Source organism: Nesoenas mayeri (genome assembly GCF_963082525.1).
Source record: "Nesoenas mayeri genome assembly, chromosome: 17".
Taxonomy (NCBI): domain Eukaryota; kingdom Metazoa; phylum Chordata; class Aves; order Columbiformes; family Columbidae; genus Nesoenas; species Nesoenas mayeri.
The window spans coordinates 10,391,345-10,409,194 of record NC_137565.1 but is presented as its reverse complement, the minus strand read 5'-3'; the positions used below and the strand labels follow the sequence as shown (position 1 = coordinate 10,409,194).

General features: G+C 46.1%; 1 protein-coding gene across 1 annotated transcript in view; it reads left to right on the top strand.

The window, feature by feature from the left end:
- Window positions 1–1,305: 1,305 nt before the first annotated feature.
- BICDL1 (BICD family like cargo adaptor 1) overlaps window positions 1,306–17,850 on the top strand; it is a gene marked incomplete at its 5' end in the record, with an annotated part of 45,599 nt that continues 29,054 nt past the window's right edge. Inside the window, 2 exons of the mRNA XM_080355081.1 lie at window positions 1,306–1,638; window positions 6,327–6,542. Of these exons, the coding sequence (XP_080211207.1) occupies window positions 1,306–1,638; window positions 6,327–6,542 (549 nt within the window). The remainder of the gene's footprint in view (window positions 1,639–6,326; window positions 6,543–17,850) is intronic.

Here is a 17,850-nt window from a genome sequence, read left to right as displayed (position 1 = left end):
GCCTGGCCTTTGGAGAGCAGGTGCTTACATACAAAAAGCAACACTTGCATCAACTGATGCTGCCCAGAAAGGGGCCAAGTATTGACAGCTCCTGCTAGCTGGGCTGTTGGGGCGTATCCCCACAAAAGTCCCAGTGGCAGATGGCCAGAGGGAAGTTTGCATTCTCACAATTCATGCTCTAACCGTTATAAATAATCAGTGGCTCTCCAGGGCCCTGGGTGTGATGTGAGCCAGCCCTGCTAGAAAACTGCATCAGCCCTCAGCTGTCCCAGCCAGAAACACCCTTGGACTGATGTGTTGGGGCAGTTGCATACAGATGAACACAGCCTAAGTGAATCTTCTGCAGGAAGAAGTAAAGCAAGCCCCACAGAAGCAGAGTCTGTAGACAAAACCTGAAAAATTTACCATTTATTTCTGCAGAATCTGGGAGCAAAAAGTACAAGTTTCCTTAAAAATTATTCTGTTCAATCACTATTAAAGCCTCACTTGAAATTAAAGCATAATCAGAAATTGAGGAAACACTGTCTTAGCAAATGTGACAATGTGTCCCCTTTTACCCCACCTTATTCTGCCCCTGTCTCAGCTTCCCTCCTGTGGCAGGAAGTACAAAGTGATGCTTGGATCCAAGGGGGGAGAAAGTGAATAAAACCAAAACTGAAAACCCAACCAGTCCTGCTACCAATGGAGTCTCCTCCCAGAGATAAACGTGCTATGAGCAGAATTAACTACAACTCCCAACGTTCACTGAGGCTGCTTTGAAGACAATTTATCCGGGAATATCCTAAACAATCTGAAATTGAAAGCAAGCCTCGGTGGTTGTTGGAAGCTGTAGTCAGCTCTCCAGGGGTGAACTACCGAGAGCTGCTCTTACAGCTAAAAGAGCCCGGCTAGAAAACTGGAGGAACTGGTAGCTAGAAGGAAGTTAGTTCTGTGCCCCTTCGGGCATGCTAAGCAGCCTCCTTGGTCTTTTCGGGAGACTCCAATATTTTGAGGAGATTTTTGGCCCAAGCCTGCAGCACAAACAGTGAAACCCGATCGCAGCAGGCGGCTGCAGCAAGCACGGCAGCATCCATGCACAGCTGAGGAGCACAAACCCCCACACGCAAACACAGAGCGTCCCCCTGCCCGCGCCCCGGGCGGCCCCGTCCTTGCGCCCATGAGCGCGCTGCGCCGGCGCTGCTGCCGCTGGCGGGGCCCGGCGCCGGGGGGCGGGGGCCGGGGGCGGCGGCGCTCCCCGCCCAGCAGCCGCAGCCGCGGGCCGGGCGCGGGGGGCGCAGCGGAGCGGCGGCGGCGGCGCGCAGGGCCATGTCGGCGCCGTGCCTGCGCCTGCCCGCCGCCGGGTCAGCACCGGCGGAGGCGGACAGCGCCGGCGGCATGGAGCCGCCCGCCGCCGCCGCCGGGGCCGCCGCCCTGGAGCTGGCCCTGGAGGAGGAGCTGGCGCTGCTGGCCGCCGCCGGGGAACCGCCGGAGCCGCCGCCCGCCGCCGCCGCCCGCGACCCGGAGCTGCTCTCGCTGATCCGGCAAAAGGAGAAGGACCTGGTGCTGGCGGCGCGGCTGGGCAAGGCGCTGCTGGAGCGCAACCAGGACATGAGCCGCCAGTACGAGAGGATGCACAAGGAGCTCACCGACAAGCTGGAGGTGAGGCCCCGCCACCCTCCGCCCTCCTTCCCCCGGCCCGCAGCGCTCCTCAGGGGCCCCCGCTTCAGGGCCGCGGCCACCGCAGCCCCGCGGTCTCTCCCCGCGGCAAGCGGCGCCTTCCCCGACAATTCCCGGGGGCGGCAGGCAGGGGCCCTGCCGGGCAGCCCACGGAACGCGCTGTGGCCGTGAAAGGGAAGAAAGGGTCTAAGCAAACCCTCTTAGGCCTGGGGGAGGCAAATCCGCTGCTCTTTCCCCTCCCCGGCTGCGAGCTGGTGTATCGGCCTGGGGACAGGCTGCAAGCACCTTGCTTCAAGAGGTTCCTCTGGGTGCTGTTTTGCCCCAGGACCCAGGTGCCGCCTGGATGAGGAGACGTGCGCTGTGCTCGGCTCACCTCGTCATGGAAATGCCTCGGAAGTTAAATTTATACAGCAGGTACTGAGCTACAGAGCATATGTAACCCTTGTGCTTAAGCTGTTGCAGCTAAGGCATTAGGCATAGCAGGAGATAAGCCCTAATGATATGTCTCTCTAACTGGTTGCACTGAAAAATACCTACAGGTATACTGGAGAGAGCTGTTTGCCAGGAGCTCAGTGGATTGAGCTCTTTATTGATTTTTAAGGATGAAATAGAGCTATTACAAAGAAAAAGGCTTGTGCAGGCAGCTTCTTTGGGAACAACTCTCTTGCACAACTATGTAACAGAGCTGCTATTATACCCCCACTCCTTTTCTCAAATATACTCTTGAAATTTTACTTCTCCCAGCAAGTAATACTGTTTAGAAAGCTGAGAAAAAGCCTCTCTTACCTTTCTGGAAAGAGTTTGAACAGTTCTAGATTAACATTCAAATTTCAAGTCACAGCCCTAGACCTCTTCTTTCTGCACAGTCCTGCATATTCCTGTGTACCATCCTCACAGACTTAGATTTCTCAAGTACAAGATGATTTGTGAAATTAGTGTATGGCCCTTGTTCTCCTGAGAAAATTCCTCTCTGTGATTAAACTTAGCACTTTACTTTAGTTGATCCTTTCCTCTTTGAAGGGAAATCTCTCTGCATTTACTATTCTGGTATAAACAATAAGTGACAGTGACATTTCCTCAAATTTATCAGATTAGAATTTCCCAGAGTATTAAAATTTGCCAGAGCGAACGTTTGCAAGTTGATCTTTAAGCACGAACAGACGTATGTGGCATTGTGCTGACGTGGTTCTCCCGATGAGTTGGAGCAGAACCTTTACTACCATCAAAGGAAAAATGCACAAGTTTAGGTGCTTGCTGAGCTGCCTTTTAGGGAGTTTGGGGATCTCAAATACAACTTGCTGTTTGCAAAATGTAAAGATGAAAAGGGGAGGGAGGGAAACTATGACTTTATATTAGTAGTACTTTAAATAACATCCCTCAAATGTTTACCTCTGCTTTTGTGGGCCAATTCAGAAGGTGAATGAAGGGATGGTAAACACAGTGAATTGTTTACATTTTCCCATCCCTTTACTATCACTCTAACTTTCCAGTTGAATAACAGATTGCTATTTTTCAGGATACCCATCTGACAGGAGTTAGTGTTATCTACTTAAGGGTCAGATTTTTTCCACTGGGTTTGGCAGATCTAAGACTGTGCTACTTCACTCAAAAAAAAAAATATCAAACTTGAACATTAATCTTCTACAACACAAGCCTGGTAATCCTAGCCTTTGCCGGTTAAATGTTGGCCTCCTGTTACCACTGAAGTGAACAAAATTTCACAATAAGCTTTTCAGTTTCAGAGGAGCAGGGAGGAAGGACCCACATCTGTTACCTCCTTCCCTATGCTGAGAACTTTCTGATGATGACCAGAAGCAAAAGCTCCGATGAGATCCTGGATGACAATTGCACCTGATACAGTGATGTTGAAGGATTATTTAGGAGCAGTTTTCTCCCAGTTAACAGTTCAAAGTTGGTTACAAGAGCTCAGTGAAGCCTCTCCATTTCCCAGCAGCCAGTGTGCTGGCCTGCTCCTCAGGGGCTTTGCCTCAAAACTAAGTATGTTCTAGCTTTGGGGCTTCATTACTGAAGTGCAGTATTCCTACCATACACCTACTCTGGCAACTCTTTCACTTCACAGCCTGAATTCAAAATCATTTCTAATCATGGAACTGAGGCCCTGTAATAAATTCTGATATGTGATCCTAGTCGGTTTTATCCTCTGTAAGGGATTAAACCAGCTCATACCTCTGTTCCTGTGACACAGAGAAGCCTGCCCTGGCCAAGCACTTTAAAGGATGGACCTTCTATGGCAGCTGGGAAACTCCCCCTTGCTGTCATCTTTTTAAATGAGGACTGGTCCAGCTCAGTTGACTTCAAGAGAAGCTGCTTTCAGAACAAAATGTCTTCTAGAAAAGCAGTTCTGTGTAAAAATCAGTGAGCAGCTGGTGGACAGAGAGACACTTGGAAAACAAGAAACTCTCCTACTGAGGGGAGCAGTTTGCCCTGTCATCACTACATGCAAAAAGTCTCTATCCAGATCTGCAGCTGTGCAGGTGCTAGAAATGGGGCAGGTGAGGGGAGACAGAGGTGAGGCAGAAGGAATCAGCACATCCCATCTGGTTTATCCCCCCTGTCTTTGCAACAGCCTTTCTGTGCCCTGCTGCACTGTTTTGGTTTCTCCATCACAAGAGAACAAACTTGATATTCTTCATCTCATTCTAACTCCAGCCTTTGTGACAGCCATTTATTGAAGCTATATGTACTGTGGATTTTCTTTGGCAGTAAAGGACTAAAATGGGTTTTTAGTGATTGACAGGGCTTATCTGTGGCTTCTAAATCACATTTGAGTATGTCTGGGGAACTTTGGCTGCAGTGCTGCTCCTCAGCTGGCTGAAGTTTTATCTTCCATTTAGAGAAGATCTTTCTAAACATTTCCTAGCAGTGTAGGAGACAGAGTTATAAAAGACAGCATTTTCAGTGTGCCACTAAAATTGAAGTTGTGGCTGCTCCAGCCACATTTAGGCTACAAACAAGATTTCTTTGCACTGGTTCTCATGGGCCTGATGCTGGGATTTCATGCCTACCTATTGCATTAAAATAATTTAGCGCTCTCATTTGCAAGTGGTGCTCATTCTCAGTGTCTGAGACACAGGGAAATATTTTTGCTTTGGACCAGTGTTTTTAATCAGCCTTCTCTCACATTTGAGGGTTTTCCAGAAAGTCCTGAATTTGCAGAGGATTTGGAAGGACACAAGCAGGGTGCTGCTACACTGCGCTGGAAGAAGCATAGGAAAGGATTTGGAGATAAGATCAAGAAAGAGAAAACAGGGCATCTTCTGCAGAGTGAAAGAGGAGGAAGATTAGCAATAACACAGGCCAGAGAACTGCTGGAGAATTGCAGAGCTTTGACATTGAGGCCTGCTTGGGAAGGAGGCAGAGACCCTGCAAGGGAGGCTATGTGTCATCAGCAGCATGCACCCAGGGGAAACAGCCACCTCACAGCCTGTGTTTCTAACAAGCAATAAAAAGCCACTTCACATAAATGTAGTGCAATTTTCTTTTCCTCCTGGCAGGTTTATTTTCCCCTCCTATCATAAATGCCATTGGGGATTGCTCACTGGGGGATGATACCCTGGGAAAAATAAGCAAGTGCTGCCAGCGCTGGGCCCAGCAGGTTTCTGTTCTTTGCTAAGACACATTCCTAAAAGGCTAGTGAATCTGACCGAGAGTATCAGCAGATTATTCTAGGGGACAGAAGACAACCAAAAAAGAGAGAGCTCCTGCTCTTCAGGTTTCCCTGCTAATCTTGGGACATACCCGTGTCCCCAACTTGTGACTGTTCTGTTAGTGTGTGGATGGCTTTATTCACCAGGGGAAATTCAGGCTCAGTTTCAGAGTTTCAGAGCTGGGATTCTTTCAAACAGGCACAACATAAATCTGTTTTGACCTGATTTGCAGCTCTGTTTCAGTCAAGCCCTCATTTATCTGAGCCTGTAAAACATGCAAAAGTCCCACTGGATTCATGCTGTCCCTCATTTTCCAGCCAGTCCTAAGCAGAGCAGAGTCTCCAGAACTGAGAGTGGTTTCTGAAAAACGTGCAACCCAGAACATGCATATATGTAATGGCTATAGAAACTACTTCATTGCATCCATTGCCATTCCAGAGCGGACTTCATCAAACAATAGAGTTACTGTGCACTATCAAACTACCAGACAACTAATTAGGTCAGGAATAGAAGGAACAAATGGATAGATGATTCAACTGTTGTTCATAAGGCCCATATGAGAAAAAAGATGCCTCATCTAGATTCCTCATCAGCAGTAGGGATACAGTTTTTGTCGTTTTGACTATAAAGGCAATTTTTAAAAGAATTATGACACTGCCCACTGAAATATTGCTTTGGAGTTAAGCCAGATCAATTGGCCTGCCTGACCTATATATTGTGCCTATTGACATGCAGCCCACTTTACTCTTTTGGCAGTTGTTTCAGTAAAAATTCAATGTGCTGATCTACAGAGGCCAAGGACAGACCAATTGCTGGAAACAGAAAGCAAGTTTAGTGCCAGTGACCTGCCCTGACATGGAATTACCACCTCCATGGAACCATCACACTCTGGTACCATTCCCTTTCCTGCACAAAAGGCTTCAGCCCTAAGCATAGAGGAAGAAAAGGAGGCACTGTTCACTTTTTTCTTCTCTTCCTAACCTCTTCTCCCCCATTATCTAGCACCTAGAACAAGAGAAACACGAACTAAGGAGGCGATTTGAGAATAAAGAAGGAGAATGGGAAGGAAGGGTGTCTGAGCTGGAAAGCGACGTGAAGCAGCTGCAGGACGAGCTGGAGAGGCAGCAAGTTCACTTGCGCGAAGCTGACCGTGAGAAGACACGGGCTGTCCAGGAACTCTCCGAACAGAACCAAAGACTCCTGGACCAGCTCAGCAGGGTGAGTGACCGCGGTGCGGTGAGGGCAGGCACCCAGCTGCCTTGGCCATGGGAAAAGCTCGCAGCTCTACTATAAACCATCTTTCAGGAAAATGAGCAGAAAACTTCCTCTTTGAGGGAAAAAAAAAAATAAGTTCTGCATCTGGTCAGATTACACAGGTGTCCCTATAAAATATGCAGCCTTTAAACTGAATTTTATACCTTTAAGGAGTGCTGCATTTCATTGGCAAAGCAGTTATGTTTCTGGTTTGAGTGGCCATTTACTGCATTGATGTCTCTTTCAACTGTTTTTGTATCTAAAACTGATTTAGAAAATCTATTTCTAATTTACAATAGGCTGAACAACTGTGGCACACAAGAAAAAGGCTTATTGTGACAGTGAGGTGACAGGCCTTTTGCTGGCCTCCCTTTTTTGACATACATTGGCTATAATGTTGTAGAATCGGACATACCGTGTTGTTGTAAGAGACGGTGTGTCCCTGCAGATAACTTTGCCATGGTTAGATGCGTGAGAACCTACTCAAATTCCTTGGAATGGCATGCTTCAGCAAAGAGCTGCCTCTGAATTAAAGCGGATTTATAGCAAGGCTGCTACAAAATCAGCCTAATTGACTGATTACTTCCAGCATGGGTGTCTTTGACAGCAAAAGACTTAACAGTTTCTGCCTCCTCCCCCAGAAGTTAACCCGTCTTCTGGAATTAAGAACCTTGGTTTTTTCTCCCCACTGGACAGTTAGTACAAACCATCATTTTAATGCTTGAGAACAGAGTTATTCCAGCAGATGAAAGCATTTTTTTCTTCACCAGTTGCTTATCCTCAAAGTGGCATAGAACAAAACCACATACCACAAACTCATGCCAAAGAGGCCCACGCAATGTTGTAAGAGTGCATTTCAGACTAGATCCTGTCAGAGGTGAGTCTGAGGTTGACAAAAGGATCATGTAAGGGCGGGTTAAAACCTCGATCGCAACACTTGGACCAGAAGACTCTGAAATGGGCCATGTATACAGGTCTGTTCACTTGTCATCAGTCAATCTAGGTATGCAGTTTTCCTGGGCGTCTGGAGGTGAGAAGAGCAGGTTTTTGGGTAACACTCTGTACTGACACTTAAAGAAATCACTCTTCATTCTGCTATAGATTTTCTTGTCAAGTACTAAAAAGCCACTTAGTCTGTAGATTTGGGTTTTAACTGTCTTAAAAACGAAACAAACAAAAAAACCCCACCTCCTGCAGCTTCCTTAACTCAGAAACACTTTTAAGTTTATCCATGTTTTTAAAGCAATAACTCTCAAGTGTAGCAGATGAGCTAGTGAGGATCTTTCACCTCTTCTCTGGACAGAGCATATTTCACATACAACATGGATGAGAGATTCCACCCAAGACCTTGCAGAGCTCCTATGTTGTGTCAAGTTTTTTTATCCAGGGCTAAGAACCTGTCTCCCATCAGATTTGGTGACACTCTGTGATTTTCTGTGTATGCATGATTTCTGTTATTGGCTGGGATATGTAAGATTTCCTATTGTCCCAGCATAAGCACAAACTGAAAGAGTGGTCTATGAGACAGGAGAGGAAAAACAGACAGCTTGCTTTGGGCTTTAAACCACACAGGATTACCCTCACATGACACTTGTGCTACAGGAGCCTCTTGCAGCCCAGATGCTCAGACAGCCACTCAGCTGAGCCTCATGCAAAGGAACCACCAAGTTAGGTGTACCTGCATGCAGTGTCCAAGCATGGGCTTTGTTCCCTTAACTCCCTATTGCTGCCAGAAATAGCCTTCACCCACCCGCTTGAGAACTGCCACATTATGGGAAAAAGTTGAGTCTTGGTGCTGCCCTCACTGCTCCAGCACAGCCCTGCTCCTAGCTCAGAGAAGAGGACTGTTGTTCTCCACCACAGACTGACAGAGACAGCTTCTGCTTGCCAAGACACAATTCAGTGTTCATTGAGTTTGTTATCTGGCCAAAACTTGCTAGAATCTCAAATACAGCATGGGTGTAAACAGACCCATGAGATCCTGGGCAAATTAAAACAGAGGTCGGAATGGTCTGTTGTCATTCACCCAGGGTTTTGGTTGAGGCATTTTAAAATCTCAGCATTATATTAGCACTTCATTACTGGGTGCTTAGTATTCCACATTTGCTGCTCCATAGTGCAATTGCAGTCTCATTTGTCTGTTCTCTTATTCTGAAGAGGTTATGCATGTAATCCTTGAGGCAGTGGTAGTGCTTAAACCCTGCACCCACATAGTTCTGGCTTCTGTTATTACTTAGGCTTTCAATAAATAAAAAGGACAGACACAGCTGCATGGATGTGCTTGCCTACAGCTGTATTGCCATAGGCTGGAGTCTTGCTAAGCATCATGAACTGAGCACTGGGAGAGGAAAAACCCTACAAAGAAGCGCTGTTACAGCTTCTGTGAACTCTGAGCCATTGCAGGTAGCCTCCTTGCACTCTTGGTTCTGTGTTTTGCACCTGCATTTTACATCACAGTGAGTTTGAGAGGAGAGGGTTAATGAGAAGTCTGTGATAAGGCAATGAAAGCCCCATCTGACACTGTGTATTAGAGGCTTAACTCACAGGACAGAAGGACAGGTTGCTTTCTGGTACGAGTCATTCTACACTAGTAGGTACTAGCTCTTTAAATTTTAATTTCTACAGTTTTTAGCAATTAACACCTCATGGCCCAGTTTCACAATCCCTGAGCATCTCTCTCCCGGGGAAGGTGTTCCCTTGGCACTTGGCTGTGTGTGCCAAATGACAGCCTCAGCTTCATGAGCCACCAACCTGCATGGTCCTGCTTGCTCTTTCTGAAGTCCCTGGGCTTCAGCCCCTTTTACCTCAAAGCAGGGCAGCATCCACCATCTCCTTCCTCCTACCCCTCCTCTTTCCTGCTGCTGTGATATTCTTTCACCAACTAATTAAGCTTTAGGACTTTTTTTTTTAACCCTGGTTCCCTGGAGATGAAAGGCCAACCCAAGCACATACTTTTTTCCAGTCTAAACCTGGCACAAATGCTAACCAACCAAGCACACAATCCCACACACCCACACAAGGATAGCAAAGGGACCTGGAAAGCTCTATCTCGCAATTAAAGCATGGGACCGAAAAAATCCATCCTCAATTCTGGCAAAGGCTGATAAGGAAAAGTCAAGGATGGGGATTTTAAGTCTGTTCCAGTCTCTAAAAATGCGGATAACCGTCTTGCCTCAGAGTTGCCAAGAGGCTAAAATAAGGTCCGTAAAATGATTTGAGGTCTTCAGATGAGATGATATAGGAGAACTTTACATATCTAATAATAGTAAGTAGGCTATAAGGAACTTTGCCTTCTCTTGAAATACAGCCTTTTGTGTGGTTCCCTGCTTTTAGCAGAACTGAGATATTGTCTGGGGTTATCACAGTATTAAACCATGGGGAAATTAGGTGAGCTGGACTGGGAGCTTATCATGAAAGACATGATTCAGATGCCAAAGATCAAGTTTAAGATCTCCACAGAACCTTATTTTTTAATTTGCTAAGTGATGATTAAAATCCCTCCTGCATGTTGATATGATTTCCCTCCCCCTGCCTCAGCACAGCAAAGCACATATTAATAGTAACTCTCAGCAGCGTGTCCACACCAAACTAAATGCCGATTTTACTTAGGAGAACTGCAGAGCACATTACAAGCAGTATGGCAAGGTACATACCACTCGCCATAAATGCTCAAAGTATAGGAGTCAGTTTTGCTGAGAAAGTCAAGGCTTGGGAATTACATGTTCCATTTCCAGCTCCTTCAGTCTCTCCCATCTGTTCCAGTTCCCCATTTAGGAAAAAAAAAGTAAAAAAAAATCCTATGCTTTCTGTCCTTTTAAGTTATAAAATGTTGGGGGAATGAATATAGGGAAGGGTCTCCTGTTACATGTGCCCACAGCATCAAACACAGCAAGAGTCCTGTCCCCACTTTTGGGTTTCTAGGAGCTATTAATGCAAATAATAAAAACAAGCAGGCCTCTTCCTATAATAAGGCAACATATTACTACTTTGTCAGGAAGTGAATGAAAAAAAGACTTTCACACTGTTGCTAAGCGGCTTCACCAGATGGCTTTCCCACACATTTCCTGCGACCAAGCTCTGGGCTCCTGTAGCTGTTTGCTGCATGTAGCTTGGGTGAGGATGTATCCTTATCCTTCCTGGTTCAGTTGGGCTTCCTTATGCTCTATGTACCATAAAAGAAGTAATTTCACAATGTCAAGCTCAGGTAGTTTATGCAATGAAAACTGGTTTTCGGTGGCAGGAAGAAGCATGTAATCTTCCACTACTGAAATAGCTCTTTGTGTTTAGAGAGGAGCACTCGGCTGCTGCGGCATCCCTCAGAGGGGCCCTCAGTCACCAGGTTCTTATATTCACTCAGCATCTAGTGCCAACATACTGCTACAAAGAATGAGGTGTTTCAGTCAATCCCTCTGGTACAGCAAGAAAATGATTGGCCATACCACAAATCTCCAAAGGAGGTTTTATTTGCTAGCCACAAACCCTTCCTTTCAGTAATATTTCAATTGAAGGAGTTGTGTTTCTAACTGCACTGTGACATGCAGGACAGCTTCACAGAACCAGCAGGCACTCCCTGGCTTGGATTTGAGAGAAACATGTTTTTATTCAAGAATGAGCTGATCATATTATATGCACTTATATTCAAATAACTTACTTTAAATACATCCTTTGTGGTCAACAACGTACTTAGAAGAGAGTGAGATCTGTTGTTAATTATTGATTTGAAGAGGTTTTTCTGAATGGTTATTTGTTGGGTCTGTCAGCATAAGAACAATGTTGGTTTCAAGAAAAGCAGACTAATGATTGAAAAAAAGTTACTGGAACAAGTGTGCTGGGCAAGATTCACTGCTTTTGCCAGGCCAGAGATCTGTAGCCATTACACTGTGGGTTAGCTTGTCTTTAATTCCTTATTTTATCTGTACAGATGCTTAATACAAGCCTCTTTATGTTTCTTGTTTATTAAGTTGTCTCCAATAACCCAGCAGGGTATACTGGGAAACTCGATGCTCAGCAGAGAGGCAAGTAAGTCAGACTCAGCTTAAGTACTGCTTCAGGGGGTTTATTTTTAAACAGAAGAGGATCCTGAATGGACCCAGGCTCAAGTAGAGTTGCTTTGACTAACCTCATATTTCATAGTGCAGATCAGTCACTACACTGAACTATTTTTCATTGGAAGTCTCTTTTTTCTGTGGCTCAAAGTGTTTACTGGAGCTATTCAGTAAGGAGTGCCTTACTGTAAGGAACTCCATATTGAGCTACTCAATAGCACGTGGAGTCCTGCATAGCAAATCTTGATCTGCAACACCTCCAAGCAGTCTAAATTCAATGGAGAAGGGAGATTGCACAGGAAAAGGTGGCATTCCTTCCTGTTGAAGGGGCTGAAGTACCTGCATTTCATGGCAGCTTAGGTGGGGGTGTTCACTCCTTGGGGGAGGCAAACAGCCCTTCCGGCATTGCTTTTTCCCTGGCATAAAGCACACTGATGTTACACATGGCAGGGCAAGAGGAAAGCAGATACCAGCACAAGACAGAGCCAAACACTGAAGCCAGTAAACCTCCCATTAACATCAAGCACCCTCCAGCTCCCTGCCCCTCTGGAGCATCAGCAGATCCTAGCACCACATAACCAGATATCTGATCACCCAGTGAATACTGATTGGCACACATGCTGTAAAGGCTCTTTCTCATCAGCTACTTCTCCCCTAGCAGAGAGCACTTGTTAATAATTCAGCTTCATGCCACATCAGGACTGGAGTGCTGAGGCTTTCTATGCTAAAGCTGTAAATATAGGACGTGACTGCAGCTGCGTGTTCTCGCCTGCAAAGTCCTTCAATGAAATGATTCAGTGCCCTAGAAGGTAACAAGGAAACGTCTTGAGGTCACTGCCAAGTGGCACTCACCCACCATCCATCTGAGAGAAGGAAAACAGGCAGGAAGAAAGGCTCAACCCTCTGCTGAGAGTCTGGCCAAGCTTGTAGCACCCATTAACCCTATTTTAGGGCACCCAGACCTTCAAGAGCCAGCTGGAACAGAGCTATCTGGACACCAAGGCATAAATGCAGGAAATACCAAAGCAGTAATTCCTGCAAAGATGAGAGGGAGGCACCCCTATAGAGCATGCCCAAAGATTTTACATCCACACGTTTCATGCAAGATTTTTACCCTTGTATCCTTTGGTTTAAGTACTGGTGAGCATTGAGGGAAGGGGCAGAAAGCTGTCCACAGAATTAAACAGGGGCACACACTGCTACTGAACCACAGTGCAAAGCCCTGTGTTAAAGGGTTAAAAATTACCATTAAAGTGAAAAAAAAAAGTTACTATTGCAGCAGTGGAACTACACAGATCCTTGCTGATGAGAAGAAGGATAGCATCCATCAGTCCCGGGGCTGGATGGGACCCTCACACCTCCCCCGGGGCAGTGGTGCAGGTACCCAGCCATCCCCAGGGACCCCTTGCTGGTTTCCAGGTGACAGCACACAGCGGTCCCTGTTGGTGATGTTGCTGTGGCAACCGGGTGTGATTTCTCTGCTTGTAATGCTGTGACAGTCAGCGGCCACGCACTGAAACGCATTCATGACGTCCGAGGCAGGCGTGCGGGTGGCACAGGCCCCGTTGCCACTCCCGGGAGCTTGGCTTGCTACGAGGACATGTCCCCAGCATCCGCCGCTTCATCACCCCCATCTCACCCCCTTTCCTCTCCTGTTCATGACAAGTTTTCCCCAAAAATCACCCTGGAGATCTCCCAGCCTAAGGCAGGCTGTTATCCACACCAGCCACACTGAGCTTTGGAGCCTGCTGGGGGAAGGTAAACATTCTGTTTTCTTGGTAAAAAGAGCTCCTTGTGAGCAGGTCAGTCAGCCCACACAAAGGTGACTCTGCCAGGGCTTGGCACAATGCATCTCCCCCTGTGAGCCCAGCTCAGGGAGCACAGCACAGCACAACAGAAGCAATTACCTGGCAGAGCCACACTGTGCCCATCTCATCTTGCATCCTCAGAGGCTTGTGGTGCCTGAATGGAGCAGCAGAGACTGGCCCCATGAGACACCCCCAGAGCCCAGACGTCCTGCCCCCCACACCTTGGGCAGCACAGCAGTGCAGAATGAGCATCCGGAGCACTATCTAGGACAAATACATGCGAGTGTTAAGCACCCTGTAGTCAGACATACACTGCTCTTCAGCTGAGCCCAGCTCACAGCCCAGCCTTCAGCTCTAGCAAGTGGTTCTGGAAGAGATTTTGGGAGTTTCTGCAAGGCTTCTACCTTGAGACATTAGAAGCACCACTAAGCCATTAACATCTAAAAGCAGGAATCTAACATGAAACTGAAGGTGAACTTCTTCTGGAGCGAGGAGAGAAAAATCTGAATGAGTCCCTTCCTCCCATCTTGCACTGCACTAAAAATGTCAAATGGCTATTCTGTTTGGGTCCAGGTCTTTATAGAAATTATTTTATTATACAGTAGCTCGTAAGTAGGAACACGTGGGCAGAAGAGTTTTTTCAAAAATATTTCTGCTTATTCACACTTGGTGTAAACACTTCCTCCAGGAGATTCTAGAAAGTAGGACACAGAAGGTGTTTGCATCCAGCTACTGCATTTCTAGTTACAATCAGAGCTAAACATGATTGAACACTTTGCAAATATCTACATAAGAAAAACCCAATTAAAAGCATTTGATCTTTAAAGAGCCATTCTGGGTTATAAAGTTTGCAAAACTTATAATGAAAGTCCTTAAATTATTATTTTTTTTAAAGTAGGACTGCCTTTTCTCAATGCAATTTAGTAGACAATAGCTCAAGATGGAGGTCTCTTCTATACTGAAGGGGGTCTTGTCGGCTGTATTAGGTGCTCTGATTACCCATGCATTCAGAGGCCCCTTGCAAAACAGCCTAGAGCTTAATCAGCATTTTGTTTAGAACGGCATTTAGCAAAACCCAGTTATTGTGAGCACAGCTATAGGATCAGCAAGACCCTCTTGCTGACTTGTGGTGGATGCTGCAATGAAATACAGAGCTGGTTTATGTTTGGCAGCACCACCCAGAGGGATGGGAAATGCCACCATAGTTGGGAACAAGAAGCTGTCTAGAGGTGAGAGTACAACAGAGAACAACTGATAGATTAGCACATAAACCAACAGACCTGCATGACAGAGTGACTAGGGTAAAAGGTTGTTCATAAGTAGACCAAGAAAGTATTTCATTTGAAGGAGATATGGGTTGGCCTAACAATTTCATTAGGTGCCCTCCTGTAGAGGCTGAGTTCTGTTTTGTGAGCTATGTCCCATACTGAAAGCGTACGACCTCAGGAAAAAAGCTAGTAATCCAGACATTACTCCTTTATAGAGTTTAAGCTTATTTTCTCCATATCCTTTACATAAAGGAAGCGTGTATAAGTTGCAGGATAAGAATTAGACTGGATGTGAAGCAAAACACCCTAGCTGTACAGCTAGCCAAGTAGGAGAACAGATGGCCCAGAGATTCTACAAGGTCTCCATCAAAGGAAGCTTTCGAGAAGTGGCCAAGTAGTCACCAGTCAGGCAGGGCTGGCCAATTTTTGCCTTGGCATGAGAAGATCTAAGCAAAGTTAAGTCTGAAAGAGGCCTTCTGCAGTTTCGCTATCTTTTATTCAGGCAAGATTTTCTGTAACATCAGGTCAAGTCTTCCTGCTATTTATGAATATTGAAGAGGCAGAGAAGCTTGAAGTAATACAAGAAATAAGTGATCTCTAAGGCTTCGGCACAGACTTGCATTTTCATTCTACAAATGTAAAAAAAAAAATAAACAAATGTAAACAGGAGACTATTCAGAGGTAGGTTCCAACCTTTGCTCTTGAACATGCTCAGATACCATGCAAGTCGCACTTTCCAGCAGATTTACGTTTAGATGAAGCCAAATGAGAAAGCCCGAAATGACCATGTTTGTTCAAAAGAGATTGTTTGTAGAATTTTGCAGTGTGATATTTGTCCAAATAACACGTATCGACCAGCTGTGAAGTTGCACAGGGATTTGCTAACTCAAATTATTTCTGTTGTTTTTGCCTCTAATCCATAGAGATTTATTTCCTTAGGCTTTACTAGATGTTGTATTTCACTTTGTGCTCAAGTTCTTCCTAAATGTTGTGCTTCTTACTTTTTTATTTCCCTCTCCACCTTCGCACAGGGGACCAGACATCTTAGTGAAGACTAACTAATAAATATTCAAAGCTTTAAGAGCTCAAGGCAAATGCTTATGAAATTTATGATTTCATTAATACTACTACCTCTTCCTGGGGCCTTTCTGTGCCTGAGGCACTGGCGCCATGTGCACAGGCGCTTACCCTGCAGAGCTGCAGACAAGGAGAGCTCTCCCAGTCTTGGGCTGCTTTATCAGCCTCTACTGCAAGAAACCACTGCCCCTAGATCTGCTGAACTACCCCATATTCATCTCAATCAAGGCAAAACAGTCCAAAAAGCCACTACTCAGTCTGCTCAGGTGGCTTGTTTTTATGGTATGGAGGAATGAGCTCAGCCTAGAGGGAGAGGAGGGAAAAGGATAATACACACTTGGGAACACCATTATTTTTTTCTTCCTGCCAGATGCAACTGCATATCCCTGGTGTTTTTAAAGCTACCTAAACACGGGCACCTCAAAATCTCCCAGGCAGCACCCTGCCTTCACATGGAGTCCATGCTGGATACTGACCCCAAAACAAGCAAACAGAGAATGGTGCCATTTAAGAGCAGGACTGGAGACAGGCAAAAACATTGCTCACAACCAATTTTCTTGACTGACTGGAATAGATAGGCCAAGCACCATTTTACTTTGAACCCCACTGCAGAAACCTCTATGGAGATTGCAGTCACTGATTTGTACAATCTAAACCAGCTTCTCAAAACCCACCTACAGAGGATTAATGGGTTGATTTACTTCCTTTAAAGAGGCCTCCTCCATTCCAAGCATTATCCAACCCAGCAGTTCAGAGCTGCTTACCCGAGATTAAAACTCTGGCACCACGAGACACAGCCCATCAGCTGCAGGCTGGCTCTCAGCAGCTCCTTCCTTTCCAAGGAGTCATTTGCTTCAGGCTTTGAAAACTTGCAAAATTCCTTCTGTCTCCCCATCCTTCATAATCCTCCATCAAGACAGTACCACAGACTAAGAAGGTCAAGCTGGGGAGAGGGAAGGAGGCAGGCAGCCTTTCTCTCTTCATTACAGGTCACTGCCTCACCTCAGCCCAGGAAGGGAAGATTAGTCCAGTGTGGGACAGTTCCAGACCACACAGCTTTAGTGCTCCTGGTCCCAGATATGGGGCTCTTCCATCAATCTCTGCCCCTTCCCATGGCCAGGGAGCACACTGACAAGAAAATATTTTTCTATGTGAAAGAGATGATGCAGAAGCCTTTCCAAGCATGAACTTGTTCAAATGAAGACACTAGCTCTCCTGCTGCTTTTAATTTCCCTAAGCAGAGCTATAAACCACCCCAGGTCACGGAAAATGGCCCATTCTGACCAAAATGCCTGTTCAGACCCACGTAGCAAGCAGCCTGTGATGCTAACCCTTCTCACAGCTCAGGGAATGTGACATAAGCACCAAGAGCCAGCTGGCCATGGTGCAACTGGGCTCACCCTGGGGACAGGGAAGGAGGAAACAGCTGGTTATAATGGAAATCCATTGCCAAAGCACATACACATCTACACCTACATAGACATGAACACCCCCCTCCAGTCTTCCTTTCCCTCACATCACTTGGCATGCAAGACATCTGCATGAGGCACCTGCTAGTATTTCAAGCACGTGAAGACGACAGTTTTCATTAAGCCTGTGTCAGCACCACAGACAGAAATGGTTTGGTTTTACTTATGCAGTCTGCTGGTGCCACAGAGTGCAGGCAGATGAGCAGCCATTTCACAACACCGCAAAAGCCTTGTCTGCGCCTTTGTGCAACTGGATGAGGCCACTGCAGGATAAATTGGAAACATCAAGGCCAAGTTGCTGCTAGTTTAATATCACAGGGAAATTTTTTGCTTGCGCACCGACAGACTCCCATATTCACCACAGAAGAGGCAGTACTTCAAAGGCACTTAAATAATCACTTTTTGGTGCATTCCACCAAGCATCGTTAGGCAAATGTCCATAAATACCCTTCTCACATATCTTGTCTCACTGACATTATCCTTGTCTCCTTGGCAACTGTCAGATGATGTATAATGCTAGCGGGGATTAGCCCCAATGAGCCTTATAACCCTCATGTAAATTCCTACTCTATGAAGAGACCTGGCCAAACACTCTTCTTTCCTAG